The sequence below is a fragment of the Dipodomys merriami genome, unplaced genomic scaffold (assembly GCF_024711535.1).
Source record: "Dipodomys merriami isolate MVZ:Mamm:240054 unplaced genomic scaffold, mDipMer1.0.p SCAF_45, whole genome shotgun sequence".
Taxonomy (NCBI): domain Eukaryota; kingdom Metazoa; phylum Chordata; class Mammalia; order Rodentia; family Heteromyidae; genus Dipodomys; species Dipodomys merriami.
In genome coordinates, this window is record NW_027206013.1 from 1,910,579 (window position 1) to 1,931,424 (window position 20,846).

General features: G+C 41.6%; 1 protein-coding gene across 1 annotated transcript in view; it reads right to left on the bottom strand.

Moving 5' to 3' along the window:
- Pi4ka (phosphatidylinositol 4-kinase alpha) overlaps positions 1-20,846 on the bottom strand; it is a 138,297-nt gene that overhangs the window by 97,271 nt on the left and 20,180 nt on the right. Inside the window, exons 4-12 of the mRNA XM_069994278.1 lie at positions 19,122-19,210; positions 17,050-17,122; positions 16,076-16,335; positions 13,444-13,510; positions 9,698-9,846; positions 6,396-6,461; positions 4,781-4,877; positions 1,182-1,373; positions 491-591 (exon numbers count right to left, since the gene is read on the bottom strand). Of these exons, the coding sequence (XP_069850379.1) occupies positions 491-591; positions 1,182-1,373; positions 4,781-4,877; positions 6,396-6,461; positions 9,698-9,846; positions 13,444-13,510; positions 16,076-16,335; positions 17,050-17,122; positions 19,122-19,210 (1,094 nt within the window). The remainder of the gene's footprint in view (positions 1-490; positions 592-1,181; positions 1,374-4,780; positions 4,878-6,395; positions 6,462-9,697; positions 9,847-13,443; positions 13,511-16,075; positions 16,336-17,049; positions 17,123-19,121; positions 19,211-20,846) is intronic.

A 20,846-nucleotide genomic window follows, 5' to 3' on the forward strand; every position in this document is an offset into this window, starting at 1 on the left:
GCCTGTCTAAGAAGCAAAGGCAAGCAGGGAGATGATGCTGACTTTTCCTTATGCAGGACATAGACTGTTAAATGTGTTTACTTCTTTGGGAAACAAAGTATAAAATGTGCTTGTTAAGCAATGGCCAGTGTGGAGTTAGTGGGAACTATGTCAAGGAACACACAGTAGAACTGTGACAAAATACATTTTCTCATAAGGCCCTATGGCTTATGATGTCTCATGGTATCTAGCCCTTCTGCTGGCCTCAAGAAGTGCCCAGAACATGCAGGGCAGTCTCACAACACAGCAGGAACTGATGCTTTCTTCAAGGCAAGTAGCCTGGATACCACTTGCAGAAGCTCCAATGTCCTAAAGAGGGAGCCCATGTTCACTTAATGGCCAGAGTCCACATTAGACTCATTGCTGAAGGACCAACCACAACCAGAACACCATTGCAAGAAAGACATCTCATGCTTGGGAATCAAGAATCTCAAACACCAGAGACACTAACCTGCAAGCAGCAGATAAGGAGGGGCAAATGGGCAATGATGACTTTGCTGGATGTCTTGGACTGCAGCTTTTCAGAAAGCTTGATGCAAAGATTTTCTGCACCTTAGTTCAAAATTAGAGAGGGGTATAAAAGGTTAGCAATATTCACAAAATACCTTCTCATAGCTACTCACACAACCCCAGAGAAACACCTGTTGCAGGTTTATTAACAGGAGAGGCTATGCAACAGGTGGCTTAGAGGCAGGCATTCTGTACTGCACTGTGTACAACTGTCTTCTGTTAGCCCTAAGTCTTCTTGTCCCACAGTATTTACTCTGCAGAATGCTTCCCATTTCTCTCTAATCTTGGCCAAATCCCTGACCTTCCAGCTTTAAACTTCTATCTCTCCATAGGGAAGCCTAAAGAACCAGCAAGAAGCACTGGAAAAAACACAGACCTTGTAGCTTTGGCCTTTCCCTCTTCTTAGATCCAGTGTTCTCTACTATAGCACAGGACAGCAAATGTCCAAGCTATCACAGGACCTGATGCTGCAAGTGCTTGGGAAATGGCCACTCATTATGACTGTCTATACTGGAAATAGGCAAGTATTCCAGAAGTCACTTTGGGAACCTCACGGGAAGAAAGTATCCCTGGAGCTCACAGGACAAGGAAGACAATCTGGCTGTCTGCAATACAACAGGCAGGCAACCTACCTTGTTCATCCTTCACAGCCCATACCATGAGGTCCACACAAGCAGCATTTGCCTGGCAGCGCAGCTTGAGGGGACTCAGTTCATTGTGGATCCGGTCAGCATCATGAAGAATCTTCTGGAGCTCTCCTTGGCTTGTGTTGAACTGTTCCAGCACAAAATCATGTATCTCCTTCACAAAGGAGGTGGGAAGGTCTGTGGAAAAGAAGGATGGCCAGAGCTAGAAATAAAACTTCAGAACACAGTGCCAGATCAATGGCACTGATCTTTCTCTAACAAAATGTGGCTCCAAGAACACTGAAGAGTGTGGATAGGCAGATTGGCTAGTTTTCTATATGCATAGTACCTAGAAATTAGATAAAATAATTTCCCAAGGAAGTCAGAACCATGCTTCTTTTTGTGGTTGTTGTTTGGATGCTAGGTATTAAACATAGGGCTTCATACAAGTGCTCTATTGAGCTATAGTTACTCACGTGCTTTTCTTTTCTTTTCTTTTCTTTTTTTTTTTGGTGCCAGTCCTGAACTCAGGGCCTGAGCTTTATTTGCTCAAGACTAGTTCAATCACTGGAACCACAGCTCTACCTCTGGCTTTTTTGGGGGGAGGAGTTAGTTTATTGGAGATAAGAGTCTCATGGACTTTCCTGCCCAGCCTGGCTTCAAACCACAATCCTCATGTCTCAGCCTTCTGAGTAGCTAGGATTATAGCCATGAGCCACCAGTGCCTTCCTAGCTCACATGCTTTGTTTTAAGCAGTCATATACTAAAACTTGAATATCTGAAATACATAAGAGATGTATGTCATCAATGGAATTGGTTTAATTTACAATTTGAAAAAACTCCATAATGAGATATATATTTAAAGATGGCCAGAGACCAGCATAGGTGGCTCACATCTGTAATCCTAGGTACTCAGGAGGCTCAGATCAGAGGATTATGGTTCAAAGCCAGCCAGAGCAGAAAAGTCTGTGAGATTCTTATTTCCAATTAACTACCAAAAAAGCTGGAAGTAGAGCTGTGGACCAAGGGGTACAGCTCTAGACTTGAGTAAAAAAGCTAAGGAACAGTACGCAGGCTCAGAGTTCAAGCCCCAGGACCCACAAAAAAAAAGAAAAAGAAAAAGAAAAAAAAGATGGCTAGTTATATTACAAGGGCAAAAAAGCTGGGCACCAGTGGCTCGTATCTGTAATCCTAGCTACTCAGGAGGCTGAGATCTGAGGATTGCAGTTCAAAAGCCAACCCGGGCAGGAAAGTCAGTGAGACTCTTATCTCCAACAAACCACCTGAAAACCAGAAGTGGAGTGGTGGCTCAAGTGGCAGAGTGCTTGCCTTGAGCTGAAAGAGCTGAGGGACAGCACCCAGGGCCAGAGTTCAAGCCCTATGACCGACAAAAAGCAAAACAAAAAAGAAAAAACAAAGGCAAAAAGTGGGTGCAATGAGAAAAGAATTCCCTAGATTGTTAGAATATTGATTCAAGTTTATAGATTTTTCCAAACTCTCATCTATGGGGTCTAGGAGATTCAAGAGCATCATTGTAACAGGCCTAAGTCAGGCCAATAGAGGAAGTCAGAAACACACAGCACAGGCAGGAGGACTTGGAACCTCCCAGAAGTCAGGCCAAGCTGGGCTGTTGTTAACATCTCTCCTAAGTGAACCCAAACCCTAATTGCTGTGACCCTGACAGTTTCCTAGAAGCCCTCTGAATTAGATTATGATAATGATATACCTACATGATAGGATATGTTTATGAAAAAATTTAATGGCATGAGGAAAGAGCATAGGAAAACAAATTTGCACAAAGGAAAATGTACATGTTTATAAATGTGAAACAATTAAGATTGTTTCTGAGTTTAAACATTTTGAATGCATCATTCTATTTTTTATTTTCTAAAATATCTATATTGAGCATGTATAAACTACATCCATAAGTGTATGTGCCTGTGGTCTTCGTGCTTAGAAGGCTAAGAGGAGATCCCTTGAGTTCAAGGCCGGTGTAAACTACATAGGGAGACCTTATCTCAAAAAACAAAACAAAAAGCCGGGCGCTGGTGGCTCACGCCTGTAATCCTAGCTACTCAGGAGGCTGAGATCTGAGGATCGCGGTTCAAAGCCAGCCCGGGCAGGAAAGACAGTGAGACTCCTATCTCCAATAAACCACCAGAAAACCGGAAGTGGCGCTGTAGCTCAAGTGGTAGAGCGCTCGCCTTGAGCTGAAGAGCTGAGGGACAGCGCCCAGGCCCAGAGTTCAAGCCCCACGACCGACAAAAAAAACAAAACAAAACAGAGAACTTAATGAAGAGATGGTCACAAAACTAACCCATAGAAGCCAGAGGGCAAGAAGACCATCAATGAATGCAGGAAATCTGAGAAGGGGTGGCTTAAATCAGTACTGTCCCTAAGCTTTTCTTTTTTTTGTTGGTCATGGGGGCTGAATTCTGGGATTGGGCACTGTTCCTCAGCTCTTCAGCTTAAGGCTAGCACCCTACCACTTGAGCCACAGCACCACTTCCGGACTTTTTCTGCTTATGTAGTGCTGAGGAATCGAACCCAGAGCCTCATGTATGCGAGGCCAGCACTCTACCACTGAGCCAATTTCCCAGGCAGGGGTGGCTTAAATCAGGAAGAGATACAGGAGGCTAGAAAAAGGAGCCAGAAACTAGGTCTTCTAAAATGGAGGTCAGTGATATCTTTGGATGGGTTCACAGGGTATGGGAACTAAAAGTTCTGTTAGCAGGGAAGAGAAAGTACTAGGAGGTGACCAAATGAAAAGTCCTTTACATAGGACAACTTTTTAAAAAAATTAATTTAAAAAAAACCATAGGCCAGGTACCAGTGGTTCACACCTGTAATCCAGGAGGCTGAAATCTGAGGATCACGTTTGTTGCCAGCCTGGCAATCTCAAGATCGATCCTATTGTAGGGGCTGGGAATGTGGCTTAGTGGTAGTATGCTTGCCTAGCATGCATACAACCTTGGGTTTGATTCCTCAGTACCACATAAATAGAAAAGGCCAGAAGGGATGCTGTGGCTCAAGTGGTATAGTGCTAGCCATGAGCAAAAGAAGCTCAGGAATAGTGCCTAGGCCTTGAGTTCAAGCCTCAGGACTGGCCAAAAAAAAAAAATCCTATTGTAGCTCAAGATGGTAGAGCACTAGCCTTGAGCAAAAAAGTTAAGGGACATCACCCAGTACCTGAATTCAAGCCCCAGTACCAGCAAACACACAAAAAATATCCAACAATGTAATATGTATATGCTAGAAAAATGGCTCAGGAATAAACCTATTGAAGAAGCTATACTATCACTAACAGTACTAGAATCTACTAGAGTCATAAAATATAATCATAAAGTCATGGATAGTTTTTGTTTTTATTCCCCTCCAAAAAAAAAAACAGTCATGTGACTATGTGGTTCACATGTGTACTTTTGTTTGTTTTTGCTATTGTTTTGAGATAGGATCTTGCTGTGATTCCCATGCTACTCTTGAATTCCTGGCTTTCACACCTGTTTTTTTTTTTTAAGGGCCACAACACAAAGCAAGTACCAGCCTTTGATATCAGCCAAGGAGCTCACATCCTGCGTTCATGCATACATATCAACAGTCCTCACCTTTCATGTAGTACAAAGTGTCACGTAACATCTTGAACATGGTCAGGTAGAGGGGGTCACTGAAGGTTGTATAATAGAGATCAATACTGGAGTTAGCCTGCCAAAAAAAAAAAAATTGATCAAAGAACAGAAACTCTTCTGATTGCCCTTGGCCTTGTACTTGGCTTTATATGTATAAAAGCCTAGAAGTAACTCACTTTACTCTCTTCAACCTCTTAAGTAAAAGCCCAAGGGAAGCAGGATGTTCATGCAATACATTAATGGCTACAAGGAGGAGCCATCTATACCCTGAGAGGAAGAACTACCTTCCTATTGCTGACAGCCCACCATCATCAGCTTTAACAGGGACTTGGGAAGTAAAGGAAGCAAAAGACAGCCAAGAGGCACCAGATCAAGAGATTAAATCCTGTTCATCCCTGGAGGGAGACACTACAGTCAAGACACTTCAGATTCAGCTCACATTTTAAATTAAAACTCATTTAGAGTCGGACACCTATAGCTCACCCCTGTAATCCTAGCTACTCAGGAGGCTGAGATCTGAGGATCATAGTTCAAAGCCAGCCCAGGCAGGAAAGTTGATGAGACTCTTATCTCCAATAAACCACTCAGAAAACCAGAAGTGGCACTATGGCTCAAGTGGTAGAGCACTAGCCTTGAGCTGAAGAGCTGAGGGACAGTGCCCAGGCCCAGAGTTCAAGCCCCATGACTGACAAAAAACAAACAAACAAACAAAAACTCATTTTACACTGGATGAAAAGAGGACATGTAATCCCCTAGCTATTAAGGATCAAGGTTCAAAGCTCAGGCAATCAAATCTTCAAGACTTTTTTTTTCTTTTTTCTTTCTTTTTTTTTTTTTTGCCAGTTATGGAGTTTGAACTCTGGGCTTGAGGGCTGTCCCTGGGCTCTGTTTGCTAAAGGCTAGCACTCTACAACTTAAACCACAGCACCACTTCTGGCTTTTTCTGTGATTTATGGGAGATAAGTGTCTCATAGACTTTCTTGCCCAGGCTCTCTTTGAACCGGAATCCTCAGATCTTAGTTTCTTGAGTAGCTAGGATTACAGGCATGAGCCACCAGTGAGATTTTGAGACTTGAATTTCACTGAGATTTTGAGACTTCTCAGCACCAACTTATAATTATTTCATAAATAAAGCTACAGGCCTTGGTTCCAAGTATATTAAAGACAAAAGTTCCTGAGGTATACATTCCTTTATACTTAAAGAAAGAGATTGAATGTGTCTCCGAAGTACAGCTCTCAGCCTGGAGAAACAGCTTTAGAAGCACCAAAGGGGCAAGGAAGATGAAATAGACCAAGGCTGGACTCTTAGCTTCTACAGTCCTTGATGTGAGCTAATATATTAGGTTAGCTCTATGAACTTCTACCTTCAAGCTGTGAAATGGAGATACTGACCACTAATCAGTAACACTGTGATGTGATATATTTAAGAGCCAAGCAGAGCAAGCATGTTGCTATTACATGGGACTAGCATTAAAATAAATTGAAAACTCACCGGAAAACTCCTCCACTCCAACTCTCACGTGAACTCCTGATTTCTCCCTACAGATGCTAAAGTCAAGCTAATCTTGTGCTAATGTTCTCAGAAGGGACATACCTCTACCACACTAGCTACAATTGCGTCCAAGGATTTGAGTACAGGCTCTTCAACAATCTTCTTCACCTGTCAGGGATACACAGGAAGTAAATGACACAATGAAAGAGACAAGTTCCTTCCACCAAAGCATAAGTCAAGTTGACATATAAAAACCTAAACAGGCCAGACACTAGTGGCTCATGCCTGTAAGCCTAGCTACTCAGGAGCCTGAGATCTAAGGATCACAGTTCAAAGCCAGCCAGGGCAGGAAAATCCAGGAGACTCTTATCTCCAATTAACCACTAGAAAACAGGAAGTGGAACTGTGTCTCAAAGTGGTAGAGAGTCTCAAAGTGGTAGAGTGCTAGACTTGAGAAAAAGAACTCTGGGACAGCATCTTGGCCCCGATTTCAAGCCCCATAGCCAACAACAAAAAACATTTACAGGGTAGATTATAGCTCAGTGGTTGAGTATGAATATAGGAGGCCAGAGGCCCCAGGTTACATCTCCAACGTTCAAAAAGAAAACCAAAAACATGTGTTTCCAAATGTGATATGTCAATGATATTTTGTATATTAATTAAAATAGATACATAACACACAATTATAGCATCACTAAGGATTTCTTTCCTTACCCTAGGTATGAATGACATTACAAACCAACCAATCAACCAACTCCCTCAAATTCACAAATGATAGATTTCCATCTCCAGGATTCGAGTGTTCAGACTGCAGACTACACTGACATTCATCCACTCAGTTAATGCAGCTATGGGAAAACCTGCCCTAGTTCATTCTCAGACACCTAGGATGCCAGTCTTCAGGGGGTGAGGGCTCTGCTCTCCGCCTAGAGACCTGACACTGGTCCTTCCAAAGATGCCCTGGAACATAGACTAGAGCACACATTATGCACCTTAAATTATTTGGGTGTGGGGTGGGCTGCAGGTGGTGTTGGTTCTGGGGATAGAACCCTGAACCTTGTAAGTACTCTACCACTGAACTACATCCTCAGCTCCAATACCTATGTACTTATTTGCACTTTTTTTCCTTTGTGTATGTATGGGAGGAGGTAGATATAGGGTCTTGCTATGTTGCCCATGCTGGGTTCATATTTCTGGGCTCAAAGGATACTCCTGCCTTAGCCTCCTGAATAGTTGGGACTTCCATGCCCAGCCAAGTTTCTAATAGAAGTAATTCTTTTCACTTTTTTTCTGTAAAGCAGTTAGTATAGCAATGGACTTAACAAATTGTCCACTCTCTGAAACCATACTACTTGACAAAGGTCATTTACAAAATGATCATGATAATACACCAGGAGAGAAACTACAAATTGCCTTTAAAAAAAAAAAAAACTGGGCTGGGAAGGTGGCTCAGTGGTAGAGTGCTTGCCTTGCATGCTTGAGGCCCTGGGTTCGATTCCTCAGCACCACATAAGCAAAAAAAAAAAAGCCAGAAGTGGCACTGTGGCTCAAGTGGTAGGGTGCTAGCCTTGAGCTGAAGAGCTGAGGGACAGTGCCCAGGCCCAGAGTTCAGGCCCCACATCGGACCCAAAAATAAAAAATAAAAAACCCAACTAAATTAAACTAGGCAACAGTGGCTCATGTCTGTAATCCTAGCTACTCAAGAAGATGAGATCTGAGAACTGTGGTTCAAAGCCAACTCAGGAAAGAAAAAATCCTTGAGAATCTATCTACAGTTAATCAGCAAAAAAGCCAGACTGGACACAGGGCCTGGGTTATATCTTTATAGCTTTTTTATTCAAGATTGGTGCTCTACTACTTGAGCAACACATCTACTTCTGAATTTTGGTGGTTAATAGGAGATAAGAGTTTCACAGACTTTCCTGCCTAGACTGGCTTCACACATGCTAGGTAAGCTCTCTACTACTGAGCTATAGTTCAACCCTATCCTCTAGGCTTTAATGTCTTCTTAAATCTCTGAGTAATTTGTTTTCTTACCCACAGCTGAGATGGCTGCTCTCTAGAGTACTTGCTCCACACTTTTGGTAGTTTCCAAAACAGAAAGTACATAATCTTTCTTTCTTTTCTTTCTTTCTTTTTTATTTTTGTTGGTTATGGGGCTTGAACTTGGGCACTGTCCCTGAGCTCTTCAGCTCAAGGCAAACACTCTACCATTTGAGCCACAGCACCACTTCCAGTTTTCTTGAGGTTAACTGGAGGTAAGAGTCTCATGGACATTCTTGCCTTGGCTGGCTTTGAACCATGATCCTCAGATCTAAGCCTCCTGAATAGCTAGGATCACAAGTGTGGGTCATGGGTGTCTGGCCTGGAAAGTACCTGATCTTCAGAGTCTCATAATGTCATTCTTGCCGACTCAGTCTTATACTGAGCTAATGAGGTACCTCAGTGGTAAATGCTTGCCTAGTATAAAGGCAAGGGTGTCATCCTCAGGATTAAAAAACAAAAAACAAAAATCAAACCTATATTGAACTATCCAGCTTTATCCTAATAACTTCAAGGTCCTTTGATCTGACCAAATGCCTGTCTATTCAAGACTTTGCCAATGATACCAGTCCTTCACTGATGTTACTTCAAGATCATCCAAAGACACTCAAATAAGAAAAATCTTAGGTTCTTATTAATCCAAATAGAACATCTCCTGACAGTGAGTCAGATATAACAGAAAAGCACTGTACTTAGTGGAGTCTGAATGTTGGACAGATTCTAACCTTACCCTTGGCCTGTTCATCCTTGATAAACTTAACACTGACATCTTTACTTTTAAATGGGCTTGCTGGAGCCTCCTTGACATGTTTGCTGTGAGGACTATCTGCAAAGGTACTGCACTATGGCTCTACTAATACTTTCCTCCTTCCTTCTTTAATTTGCTAATTCATGACTTCTGAATTGTAGTTGGAAATAATTATACAGGCAAAATATCCCTCTTTGAAATATCCAAAACATTTTTGCACCAATCTGTTATCAAAAGTGGAAAAATCCAGTGACTTCACATAATGGCTCACACATAAAAAAATTATTTTAAAAAATTATATAAGTTGGTACAGTGGTCTGTGCTTTTAGATCCAGCTACCCAGGAGTTTAAGACAAGAAAATCAGTTCAGCTCAGGAGTTTGAGATCAGACTGGCAATATAGCAGGACCCCATTTATGAAATTTCTAGCCTCAAGGAATTTGAATGAGATATTCAACCTGTACTCCAAGTTTCTCTCTACCAGGAATAGTGGTACACACCTATAATTCCAGCACTTACGATGTTCAGACAGAAGAACTATGAATTTGATGCTGCCTCAAGAAAAATACTGCAATTTCATTGACTGTCCAGTTATCTACCAATACACTGCTTACCAAGTTTAAGAGTTCTCGGAGCATTTCTAGTGGAATACTGAACTCCTTGTAGGAGACACCATTGAACAGGGGAGAGACTGAGAAGCTGGAGCTGATGGTGAAGAAGTAGTATTCAGGTTCCAAGGACATCCCATCTGACAGGCAAGAGGCTGGGTAAAAAACAACAAACAGAAAGACATGGGCACACATTGCAGAGACACTTCTTCAAAAGGATTTCCCTTAAAAACAATAAAGGCATAGATTTTTGCGTTTGCAAACACTTTTAATTCCTTGTTTTTGTTTTTTGTTTGTTGTGGGGCCTGAACTCAGGACTAGGCACTGTCCCTGAGATTTTTCACTCAAGGATAGTGCTCTACCACTTTGAGCCACAGTGCCACTTCAGGACTTTCAGGACTTTCCTGCCTAGATTGGCTTCGAACTGGGATCCCAGCCTCCTGAGTAGTTAGGATTATAGGCATGAGCCACTGATATGCCCACCTAAGATGGGCATATCACAATAAAAAAAAATTAAGAGGGGGTCACAACTGTGATCCCAACTACTCAGGAGGCAGAAATTAGGAGGATCACATAAGTTTGAGGCCAGCCCAAGCAAAAACAGCTGAATGTCATCTCAACTAATAGCTGGGCATGGTGCAGCATACTTGCCCACTCAGCTATAACAGGAGGCCTGCTGTCCAGACTGGCCTGAGGAAAAAAAAATCAGACCTCATCCCCCCCCAAATGGGAGTAAATCAAGGAGGTTGGGGTGTGGCTTAAGTGGTAACTTCCTAGCAAAGGTAAGGCCCTGAATTCAACCTCCCCCCCCAAAAAAATGAGAAAATTCTTATTAACAACATGAACCCAGAGAGTGACAGAGGGGGTGAAGTTGATCAGAATACACTGTAACACATGCATAGAAATGTAACAATGAAATCCCTTGGTATAATTAATATATGAACCCCAAATCAAATAATTGATAAGCTAAGCACCAATGGCTCATGCCTATAATCCTAGCTAATCAGGAGGATCATGGTCCAAATCTAGTCTAGGCAGAAAAGCCCTTAAAACTTCATTTCCAATTATGAGCAAGCACCTGGGCTAGAATAGTGGTAAAGGGTCAGGCTTGAGCAAGAAAGTTAAGCCAATAGGTGGGCACCGGTAATCCTAGCTAATCATGAGGCTGAGATCTGAGGATTGTGGTTTATAGCTAGCCCAGGCAGTCCATAAGACTCTTATCTCTAATTAACCACTCAGAAAAAGCCAAAAGTGGCATTGTGGATCAAGTGGTAGAGCACTACCCTTGAGCACAAAGAGGCTCAGGGATAGCACCCAGACCCTGAATTCAAGCCCCAGGACTGGCAAAAAAAAAAGTCAGATTCCTGAGTTCAGTCCTCAGTACTGGAACAAAACAGAACAAATTAACAACAACAAAAATGCGCTTTGATAGAAAACTACCATTATAAATCAAATCAGTATTTTTATATTGACCGCAACTGGGTGTAGTGGTGCACATCTGTAATCTCAGCTACTAAGAAGGCTAAGGCAGGATAGTGATTCAAGACTAGCCTGCCTATACAATGAGACCCTCATTCAAAATATAAAGAGCTGGGGATGTAACTCAGTGGTAGTATACTTGTCCAGCAGGCATAAGGCCCTGAGTTCAACTTTAAGTAACACTAAATAAATATCAACCTATAAATAAGCCAGTACCAAATTATATAATTCAATTATGAGGGGACAAAAGGTGAGTTTAGTTCTGGTTGTGGCAAAACAGGGGTACATAGTGCCATGAGTCCTCATAGCTGACCTTAGATGCCCTGAGGGCAGACAAGTGGCAAAGAAAAGATACACTCTACACTTGGATGCAAGGTTCTCTTAGGAAATGAGCTTTTCCATATGGGTGAACTTAGCCTTTAGTTATCATATATACATAGACTGCAACATGTTATGCTTTTACATATTTAAGAGATACTGTACACAAACTTGCTCACTTGCTATTGGAGACTATCTTACCCCTTTTCAAAAATTCCTCTCACATGGGAGGAAAAACTAGGAGAGAGCAAGGGGGGGATATTGTCCAACAAGAAACATACTAATTATGTGATTTATGTGACTGTAATCCCTATGTACATCACCTTTATAATAATAAAAAATTAAATTAAAAAATCCCCTCAGACTTCTCAGAATCTTCTTGAGAGATGCTCTTTTAGCAAATAGTATCAATCCAAAATGGAATAGACTATATCATGAAGAACAGGGTTCTTGTTTCCTTATTTCCTATCACTTAATCTGGGCATAATTTCCCTCAAAGATAAGGGAGAGAAAACTTTATTATGTTTGACATGGTACAGGGCACTCATTTGAATAAACTATAGTAATTATATGAGAGTATTTTGTCACTACTAAAGTTCCCTACAAAGTAATAACAACATTCTGTTTGCTTCTTTGTTTCTTTGAGGAGAATAAGTCTTGCTATTTAGAAAAGGCTAGGCTACAATTCTCCATCCTCCTGCCTCAACCTTCCAAGTGCTAAGATTACAGACATGTGCCACCATGACTGGCAACTATGTCCTTTAAAGACAGCCTAGGCAAGAAAAGTCTGTAAGACTCTTATCTCCAATGAACCATCAAAAAGCTGGAAATGGAGGTATGGCTCAAGTAGTAGAGTACTAGCATTGAGCCAAAAAAAGGAACAGTGCCTAGGCCCAGAGTTCAAGCCTTAGTACTATCAAAAACAAAAACAAAAACATAAACCAATAAGAACTGGATGGGAAGTTTTGTCTCAACTGGTAGAGCAGGGAAGAAAGCAAAGCAAGCTTGAAGTTCTGAGTTAAAACCTTAGTACCAGCAAAAAAACAACGTCTAAATTTTAAGAAATTGAAAGCTAGGGTTATAGCTTAGTGCTTGAGTACTTGCCTAACATATACAAGAAGGCCCTGGTCTATATACACATTAAGAGAGAAAGGAGAAAATAGTGTCTTAACCATGTTATTCACTGGTTCAAATTAATATGTCCTGGGTGCTATCCCTCAGCTCTTCAGCTCAAGGCTAGCACTCTACTTGAGCCACAGCGCCATTTCTGGCTTTTTCTGCTTATGTGGTGCTCAGGAATGGAACCCAGGGCCTTATGCATGCAAGGCAAGCACTCTACCACTGAGCCACCTTCCCAGCCCCAAGTCATAAATAATTTATTCCAAAATATAGATGTAGAATGAGAGAAGTTTCAACTATTAATAAATGGTTCTAAAAATCAAGCTCAGTCTGTGGAATGTAGGAAGTAATTTTGTGCTTAGGAATAACCCTGGGCCTGAGCGCTGTCCCTGACCTCTTCAATTCAAGCTAGCACTCTACCACTTGAGCCACAGCACCACTTCTGGATTTTTCTGCTTATGTGGTGCTGAGGAATCGAATCGAGGGCCTCATGCATGCAAGACAAGCACTCTAATACTAAGCCACCTTCCCAATCCCGTATAATTTTTATAGATGAAAAAACAAGGCCCTGTGTTTGACCTTCAGTACTGAAGAAAAAGAGAGAAAAACAGAAACAGAGGGAGAAATGCAGAGAGAGAGAAAGAGAAAGGGAGAGAGAAAAAGAAACAAAGAGAAAGTTTAAATGAAATCAAAAAAATAAAAATAATTGCTAACCATTACCTATTAGATCTGTGACAATGGAAAGTTAATTATCAGTACCCTTAAAATCATGAGAAATTACTGTGAGCCTACTATCCAAGTAACAAATCAATGTTCTTGGCAGAGATGAAGCCTACCTTCAAAGTAGTGAAAGGCAGATCCTCCAGGAGAACTGGGAGGGGGCATGCCACGTTCTGGGCTGACCTGCAACACACAACCAGATATAGATCAGAAAAGGTCAGTGAGACCTCAGGTTCATAGCAGGTTCTTTCTTTTTTTTTTTTTTTTTTTTTTTTTTTGTCGGTCGTGGGGCTTGAACTCTGGGCCTGAGCGCTGTCCCTCAGCTCTTCAGCTCAAGGCGAGCGCTCTACCACTTGAGCTACAGCGCCACTTCCGGTTTTCTGGTGGTTTATTGGAGATAGGAGTCTCACGGTCTCTCCTGCCCGGGCTGGCTTTGAACCGCGATCCTCAGATCTCAGCCTCCTGAGTAGCTAGGATTACAGGCGTGAGCCACCAGCGCCCGGCAGCAGGTTCTTTCTTCTCAGTCAAAGAACTATACAGAAAGTGCTGATTTAAGTGTTGGACACCAGTGGCTCAAGCCTGTAATCCTAGAAACTCAAGAAGGCTGAGATCTGAGGATTGCAGTTCAAAGCCAGTCTGGGCAGGAAAGTCCGTGAGACTCTTATCTCCAATTAACCACCAGAAAACCAGAAGTGGTGCTGTGACTCAAGTGGTAGAGTGCTTACCTTAAGCTGAAGAGCGCAGGGACAGCGCCCAAGCCCAGAGTTCAAGCCCCACGACTGACAAAAAAAAGAAAGTGCTGGTTTAAGCCTTGGCTCTTCTCTAAGGCCTACTACAGTTACAACGTTCTTTTTTTTTTTTTTTTGGTCTGTCATGGGGCTTGAACTCTGGGCCTGGGTGCTGTCCCTGAGCTCTTCATCTCAAGGCAAGCCCTCAACCACTTGAGCCACAGCACCACTTTTGGTGGTTAATTGGAGATAAGAGTCTCGTAGACTTTCCTGTTGGGGCTGGCTTTGAACTGTGATCCTCAGATCTCAGCCTCCTAAGTAGCTAGGATTACAGGCATGAGCCACTGGGTGAATAGTCTGTGTGTGTGGTTGGGGGGGGGGTGTAGTTGTAGGGGAAGGAGTGTAGTTGTGGAGGTGGGAGGGAAGGGATGGTAGGGGAAAAACAAAGGAGGCAACAATGCTAGGTAAGAAATGTACTCATTACCTTGCTCATGTAACTGTAACCTTTCTGTACAGTATTTTCACAATAAAAAACTAATTAAAAATTGTCTGTGTCAACCACATATTTATAATTACGAATTTTGAATTTTTCTTAGTGTTTTTACCTTTCTTCCATGAGTCAAATATACAATTTTTTATTTATTTATTTTTTTGTTGGTTGTGGGGCTTGAACTCTGGGCCTGTGCACTATCCCTGAACTCTTCAGCTCAAGGTGAGCACTCTACCACTTGAGCTACATAGCCACTCTCAGTTTTCTGGTGGTTAATTGGAGATAAGAGTCTCACAGACTTTCTTGCCTGGGCTGGCTTTGAACCATGATCCTCAGATCTCAGCCTCCTTAGTAGCTAGGATTACAAGTGTGAGCCACTGGCACACAGCTTTCTTCGTTTTGCAGTCCTGGGGATACAACCCAGTTCCTCCTGTATAATAATCACTTTACCACTGACACCCCCAACTCTCAATTATTTATTTCTCTTTCAGCTTTGCTTTGTTTTCTTTGAGTCAGAGACTTACTATAGTCTAAGTGAACATCAAACATACAATTCCCCTGCATCTAACTCACAAATCTTGGAATAGAGGCATGTGCTACTGTGACCAGTTCAGTTACATACTTTATAAGAACACAAACTATCTCCTACTAAGAACAGAGTTTAGCATCTAACTGCTCTGATATGTATACAAATAGGGTATACACTATGAAAGCATTAACAAATGTTAAAAAGGAACCAAGCATGGTGGTACATACCTGCAATCTCAGCACTAAAAAGGCAGAAACAGGAGAATCACAAATTTGAGACCACCCTGGGCTACACAAGAATTCCAGGCCAGCTTGGAATGAAGCAGAGCAAGACTCTGATTCAAAAAATCAAAACAAAACAAACAATAGAGCAAAATTCTTTTTTCAAAAATGGGCAAAGTAAGTCTTTTCTTTTTTTTTGTCAGTTGTGGAGCTTGAATTCTGGGCCTGGGCCTGGGCCCTGTCTCTCAGCTCTTCAGCTAAAGCTTAGCACTCTACCACTTGAGCCACAGCGCCCACTTCTGGCTTTTTCTGCTTATGTGGTGCTAAGGAATTGAACTCAGGGCCTCATGCATGCAAGGCAAGCACTCTACCACTGAGCCACTTTCCCAGCCCTAAAGTAAATCTTTATATTACAAGAGCCAAGTGCCAGTGGTTCGTGCCTGTAATCCTAGCTACCCAGGAGGCTGAGATCTGAAGATTTCAGCTCAAAGCCAGCCAGGACATGAGACTCTTCTCCAATTAACTACCAAAAGCCAGAATTGGAGTTGTGTGGACCAAGTGGCAGAGTGCTAGCCTTGAGAAAAAAAACTTAGTGACAACCTTTAGGCCCTGCGTTCAAGCCCCAGTACAGGAACAAAAAGATAAAAAAAAAAAAAAAAAAAGAATTCTAGTGAATCTTTCACATTCTAGTTTCTCAAATTATATGCAAGTGGTATTTTCTTCATATGAGCACTTAAGAAGATCCTCCCTCCCTGCTCTTATCCCAAGAGCCAGGCTCACCTGAGAAATGCTGGATACACTGCTGGTTTTCCTCTTCAGGGTGCCTTCCTGACAGACTGTCAGTAGATTGCTGGGGAGGATGGAGCGGAAGTCATTGAAGGAACGCCTTCGAATGCCTTCAAGCTCTTCTGGGACTCGAAGGGAATGAGGAGGGACTTTGGGAAAGAGCTTTGAGAGGAGAGATTCTTCTGTGTTGCTGTAACGTCCAAATGCTCGAGAGATTCCTATCAGGCATGGGATTGCATACTTGCAAAGGTATTCTAGAAAATAAAGGGTGAATGTCACCAGAGGAGGAGATAAGTTACCTTTGAGAGTCATACTGTACTAACTTGTGGCCCTGGCTAACATTTCACTACCCACCCACTGAAGACTGAGAATAAGCTAAAGTAACAGGGAGGGTCAACCCTGAAGGCTAACATAATGACATTTTAAGCCTGTTATTACCAATAATGTCAGTCTGGGTCTCAATCAAAACTTCTTGCCTTGGGAGGTCTTTATCTATTCATGGCACATTAAAATCAGTAATATAGCTGGGTCATGTTACCAAGTTCCTTGACTACCTAGGATCATATTGGTAGCTTATAAATACCAATGGGAAAAATATCCCTTGGAAATTAACTAAACCACTCATACTTTACCCAAAAGAATGAAATTATGTCTAAAGGCACCTGGCATTTGTGTACAGACTGTACACAAGATCCCAAGTAGCCTCTCAGTACATAACAAATGTAAATTTTTCATGTTTCAGTTGCATATTAGGTACCAGAGAAAAGAGCAAAGACTAGGGGGCAAAAACCCACCCACAACTCACAGAAGTTATTCTTTGACTAACCAGGAAAAGAAGGGGAAGGAAAAGGGAGAGGGGGGAGGGAACAAGTGAAAGGAGAGGGAAAAAGTAGGGAGGAGATAGGAGAGGAAGAGGAATGGGAAAGAAAAGAAAGAAAAAAAAAACAGATAAAGATTTATAATCATACCTTTTTCTTGAATCTCCAAGGCCTGGCACATTCCCAGAAGGACATGCAAAACCTGCAAAAGTGCCTCTAAAATCTACAAGAGTAAAGCAAACAAAATAAACAATTTATAAAAAGAATCAGAAAAAGGGCTGGGAAGGTGGCCCAGTGGTAGAACGCTTGCCTTACATACAGGAGGCCCTGGGTTCGATTCCTCAGCACCATATAAGCAAAAAGAAAAAAAAGCCGGAAGTGGTACTATGGCTCAAGTGGTAGAGCGCTAGCCTTGCATGCCTGAGGCCCTGGGTTCAATTCCTCAGCACCACATAAGCAAAAAGAAAAAAGCCGGAAGTGGTACTATGGCTCAAGTGGTAGAGCGCTAGCCTTGAGCTGAAGAGCTGAGGGACAGTGCCCAGGCCCAGAGTTTAGGCCCCACGACCGGGCCCCCCCCCCCCAAAAAAAAAGAATCAGATAAATATCACAAAACTAAAAAATTTGACAAAACTTTAGACATTATCCAGATGAATCCCATAATCTCCCTCCATAATGGGCTATGCCAAGTGGCCAACTAGCCAATTTTCATGGACAGTAACTGTCCCTCCCCGGACTTACAACTTAGCTCCTGCTAACAATGAACTCATGTTGACCCCTTGAAGGTTACACATGGCCCTTGGGACCATTTCTTCCTCCATATTCTCTTAACAGATAGGTTCCCAAATTATCTCCTTTTACAACTAAAAAGCCCTAGTTCTATTCACCATTTTTCTTAAATTATAAATCTAATTAAGAAAAAACTTCAACTGTGATGGTATTCTTTCTCATCTGCTTTTTCTTTTGGTGGGGGCCGGGGGGAAGGGAATTGTATTGGGACCTGAATTCACTGACTCATGCTTGCTAGGAAAATACTCAATGACTTAGAGCTCTGTTCCCATCCCATTTTGCTTTAGTTTTTTTTTTTTTTTTTTTTTTTTGCCAGTTGTGGGGCCTGAACTCTGGGCCTGGGTGCTGTCCCTCAGCTCTTCAGCTCAAGGCTAGCACTCTACCACTTGAGCCACAGCGCCACTTCGGCTTTTTCTGCTTATGTGGTGCTGAGGAATTGAACCCAGGGCCTCATGCATGCAAAGCAAGCACTCTACCACTGAGCCACCTTCCCAGCCCCTGCTTTAGTTATTTTTTTTCAGATAGGGTCTTTTGTTTTTTGCTCTGGCTGGCTTCAGACCAAGATCATTCTACCTAATCTTCAGTACAGACATGACTCATCACACCTACTTTTTGCTTAGACTGGATTCAAACTAAGACCTTCTCTATCTCTGCATAATACCTGGAATTACACAGGCCTAGTTCTTATTCTTTCTTTAAAAATAAGTATGAACTACATGTTAACAATATTTCCAAGCAAGTAAGTACTCAAAGGTAAAAAGCTTTGGCAACATAACAAATGCTCTTCTGTGAACAATGTCTATCTAGAAGGAAATAAGCTTTTACTATCTTTTTTCTGCCTGCCTTACAGGGCTTTGAGGAATGTTGAATAAAAGATTCATGAAGGATATCTTAGGAACAGAACACAAAAGTGCAATTGCCTATGTGCATTTGATCATATAAAACAGTATTTATTGAAATGAACTCCAGGAAATGGAAATAAGTTTTTTCTTTGTTGCTGTTTTTGTTTCCTTTTCTTTTTGTTTTGTTTTTTCCTTTGTCTGTCTTTGGAAGAGTAAAGGGAGCTCAGAAATGGAGGGACAACAGTTGAACAACAAATACAGCGCTAGACATTATGTTGAATGAACTATACAACTTGTGGGTGGGGATGGGAGGGAAAACTGTGAGAGAGCAAAGGAAGGGTGATATTGTCCAAAAAGAAATGTACTCTTTACCTGACTTATTTAACTATAACCCCTTTGTACAGCACCTTTATAATAACAAAAAATTTAAAAGAAAAAAGAAGACTCATGAGATTCTGACAAACACTGTAAGTTGAAAAGCAAGTATGAAACAGTTCCTAGGTCTACCATTAATATAGAAAAAAAATCAACACAAACAATCACTTCAAGATTCTTTTTGGTCTAATAGCCATGCACAAAATCCCACACACTTACCTCATCCCTAAGTGAGGGGTCCCTAAAAGCCACATCAGACAGCAAAGTTACCAGGCAGAAGCTGAAGCTCTCTGCAACAGGGAGGGCGCCTGGGAGATGTGAAGACATGAATCAGACTATCAGAAACAAGATACTGGGTTAACATGCTGGCCATCCAATTAACTATATTCCTCTCTTACACGGCCTGCTAGGGGACTAGCTTCTACTGTCTGGCCTCACTGAGTCTCAATAAAACAAATATGGCCACATGTTTGCTTAGACATACCTCTACCTTTCTTTTTTTAATAAGATGTTTTGGTTCAATAAATTTAAATGCTTCGTGAGTCAATTTATAGTTTAAGATTACAGCTTCTCACAAAGCAGTGTCTACTTCTTACTTCCTAAATAAAAGTGAGAAATCAATCTTGATAGACTGATTGGCACATCTGAAAGACAACTGTCAAATGCATATCAATAATATTTTATTTTAGTTTTGGTCATGGGGCTTGAACTCTGGGCTTGGGCGCTGTCCCTCAGCTCTTCCACTCAAGGCTAGCACTCTACCAATTGAACCATAGTGCCACTTCTGGTTTTCTGGTGTTTAATTGGAGATAAGGGTCTCATGAACTTTCCTGGGCGGGCTGGCTTTGAACTGTGATCCTCAGATCTCAGCCTCCCAAATAGCTAGGATTACAGGCTAGGATTACAGGCGTGAGCCACCAGTCGCCTGGCTTCAATATTATTTTAAAAGAGAACAGTATGCTTATATTTTCTTTTCTGCTTTGTTTTGGCAAATGGGGAAAATTATAGCTTCCAAAGTTTTTCTTGATTCTTTAAAACCTTCTTTTTAAAAATTATTTTATGTTTTTGATTCTTGGGAATTGAACCCAGAGCCTTACACATGCTAAGCACATCCTCTATAAGTGATTTATACCTCAGCCACGCCTCATAAGCTTTTAGTTCTCCCAGTGCTAATCATCTTAGCAATGAGGCTATTAGAAGAGCCCTACAGGCTGGGGGGAGTGCTAATCTAGATGACCAAAAATGAACTAGGTGCTGGTGGCTCTCTCCTGTAATCCTAGCTACTCAGAAGGCTGAGATCTGAGGGTCATGGTTCAAAGCCAGTCCAGACAGCAAAGTCTGTGAGATTCTTATCTTCAATTAACCACCAAAAAGCTGAAAGTAGAGCTGTGGCTCAAGTGAAAAAGTGCCAGTTTTAAGCAAAAAAGTCAAACCTCAGTACCTCCCCCCCAAAAACCAGTTTTAAAATGCAATCCTATATCTTCTATCTTGTACATGTCAGATTCACTGGAGGCTTGTTAAAACTCAGACCATCCATGTCCCATTTCCAGAGTTTCAAATTAGTAGCTCTTACACAGAGTCTGAAAATGTGCATTTCAAACATGTTACTAGGTAATGCTGATGCTGAGAAATACTGTTCTAGACTTTAACAGAGTAATACCACCTTGAAAAACAAAAGCGAAAAGAAAAAAAATAAATAAATTACTGCTTCCAAATAGGAAACTTGAAAGAGCAGATGGCGTAACTCAGTAGTAGAACATGTTTGGCATATAAATCCTTGGGTTCCATCCTCAGCACATATACATACAAATTCTGGAAAATTATTTATCCTAACAGTATTCTAAATAATGTTGTTCATTCTAACATAAATTCATGCATATAAAAATTATCTTTGTTTTGTAACTAAAACCTACTCGTCATAGCTGCTGGTGGCTTCTGACCCTA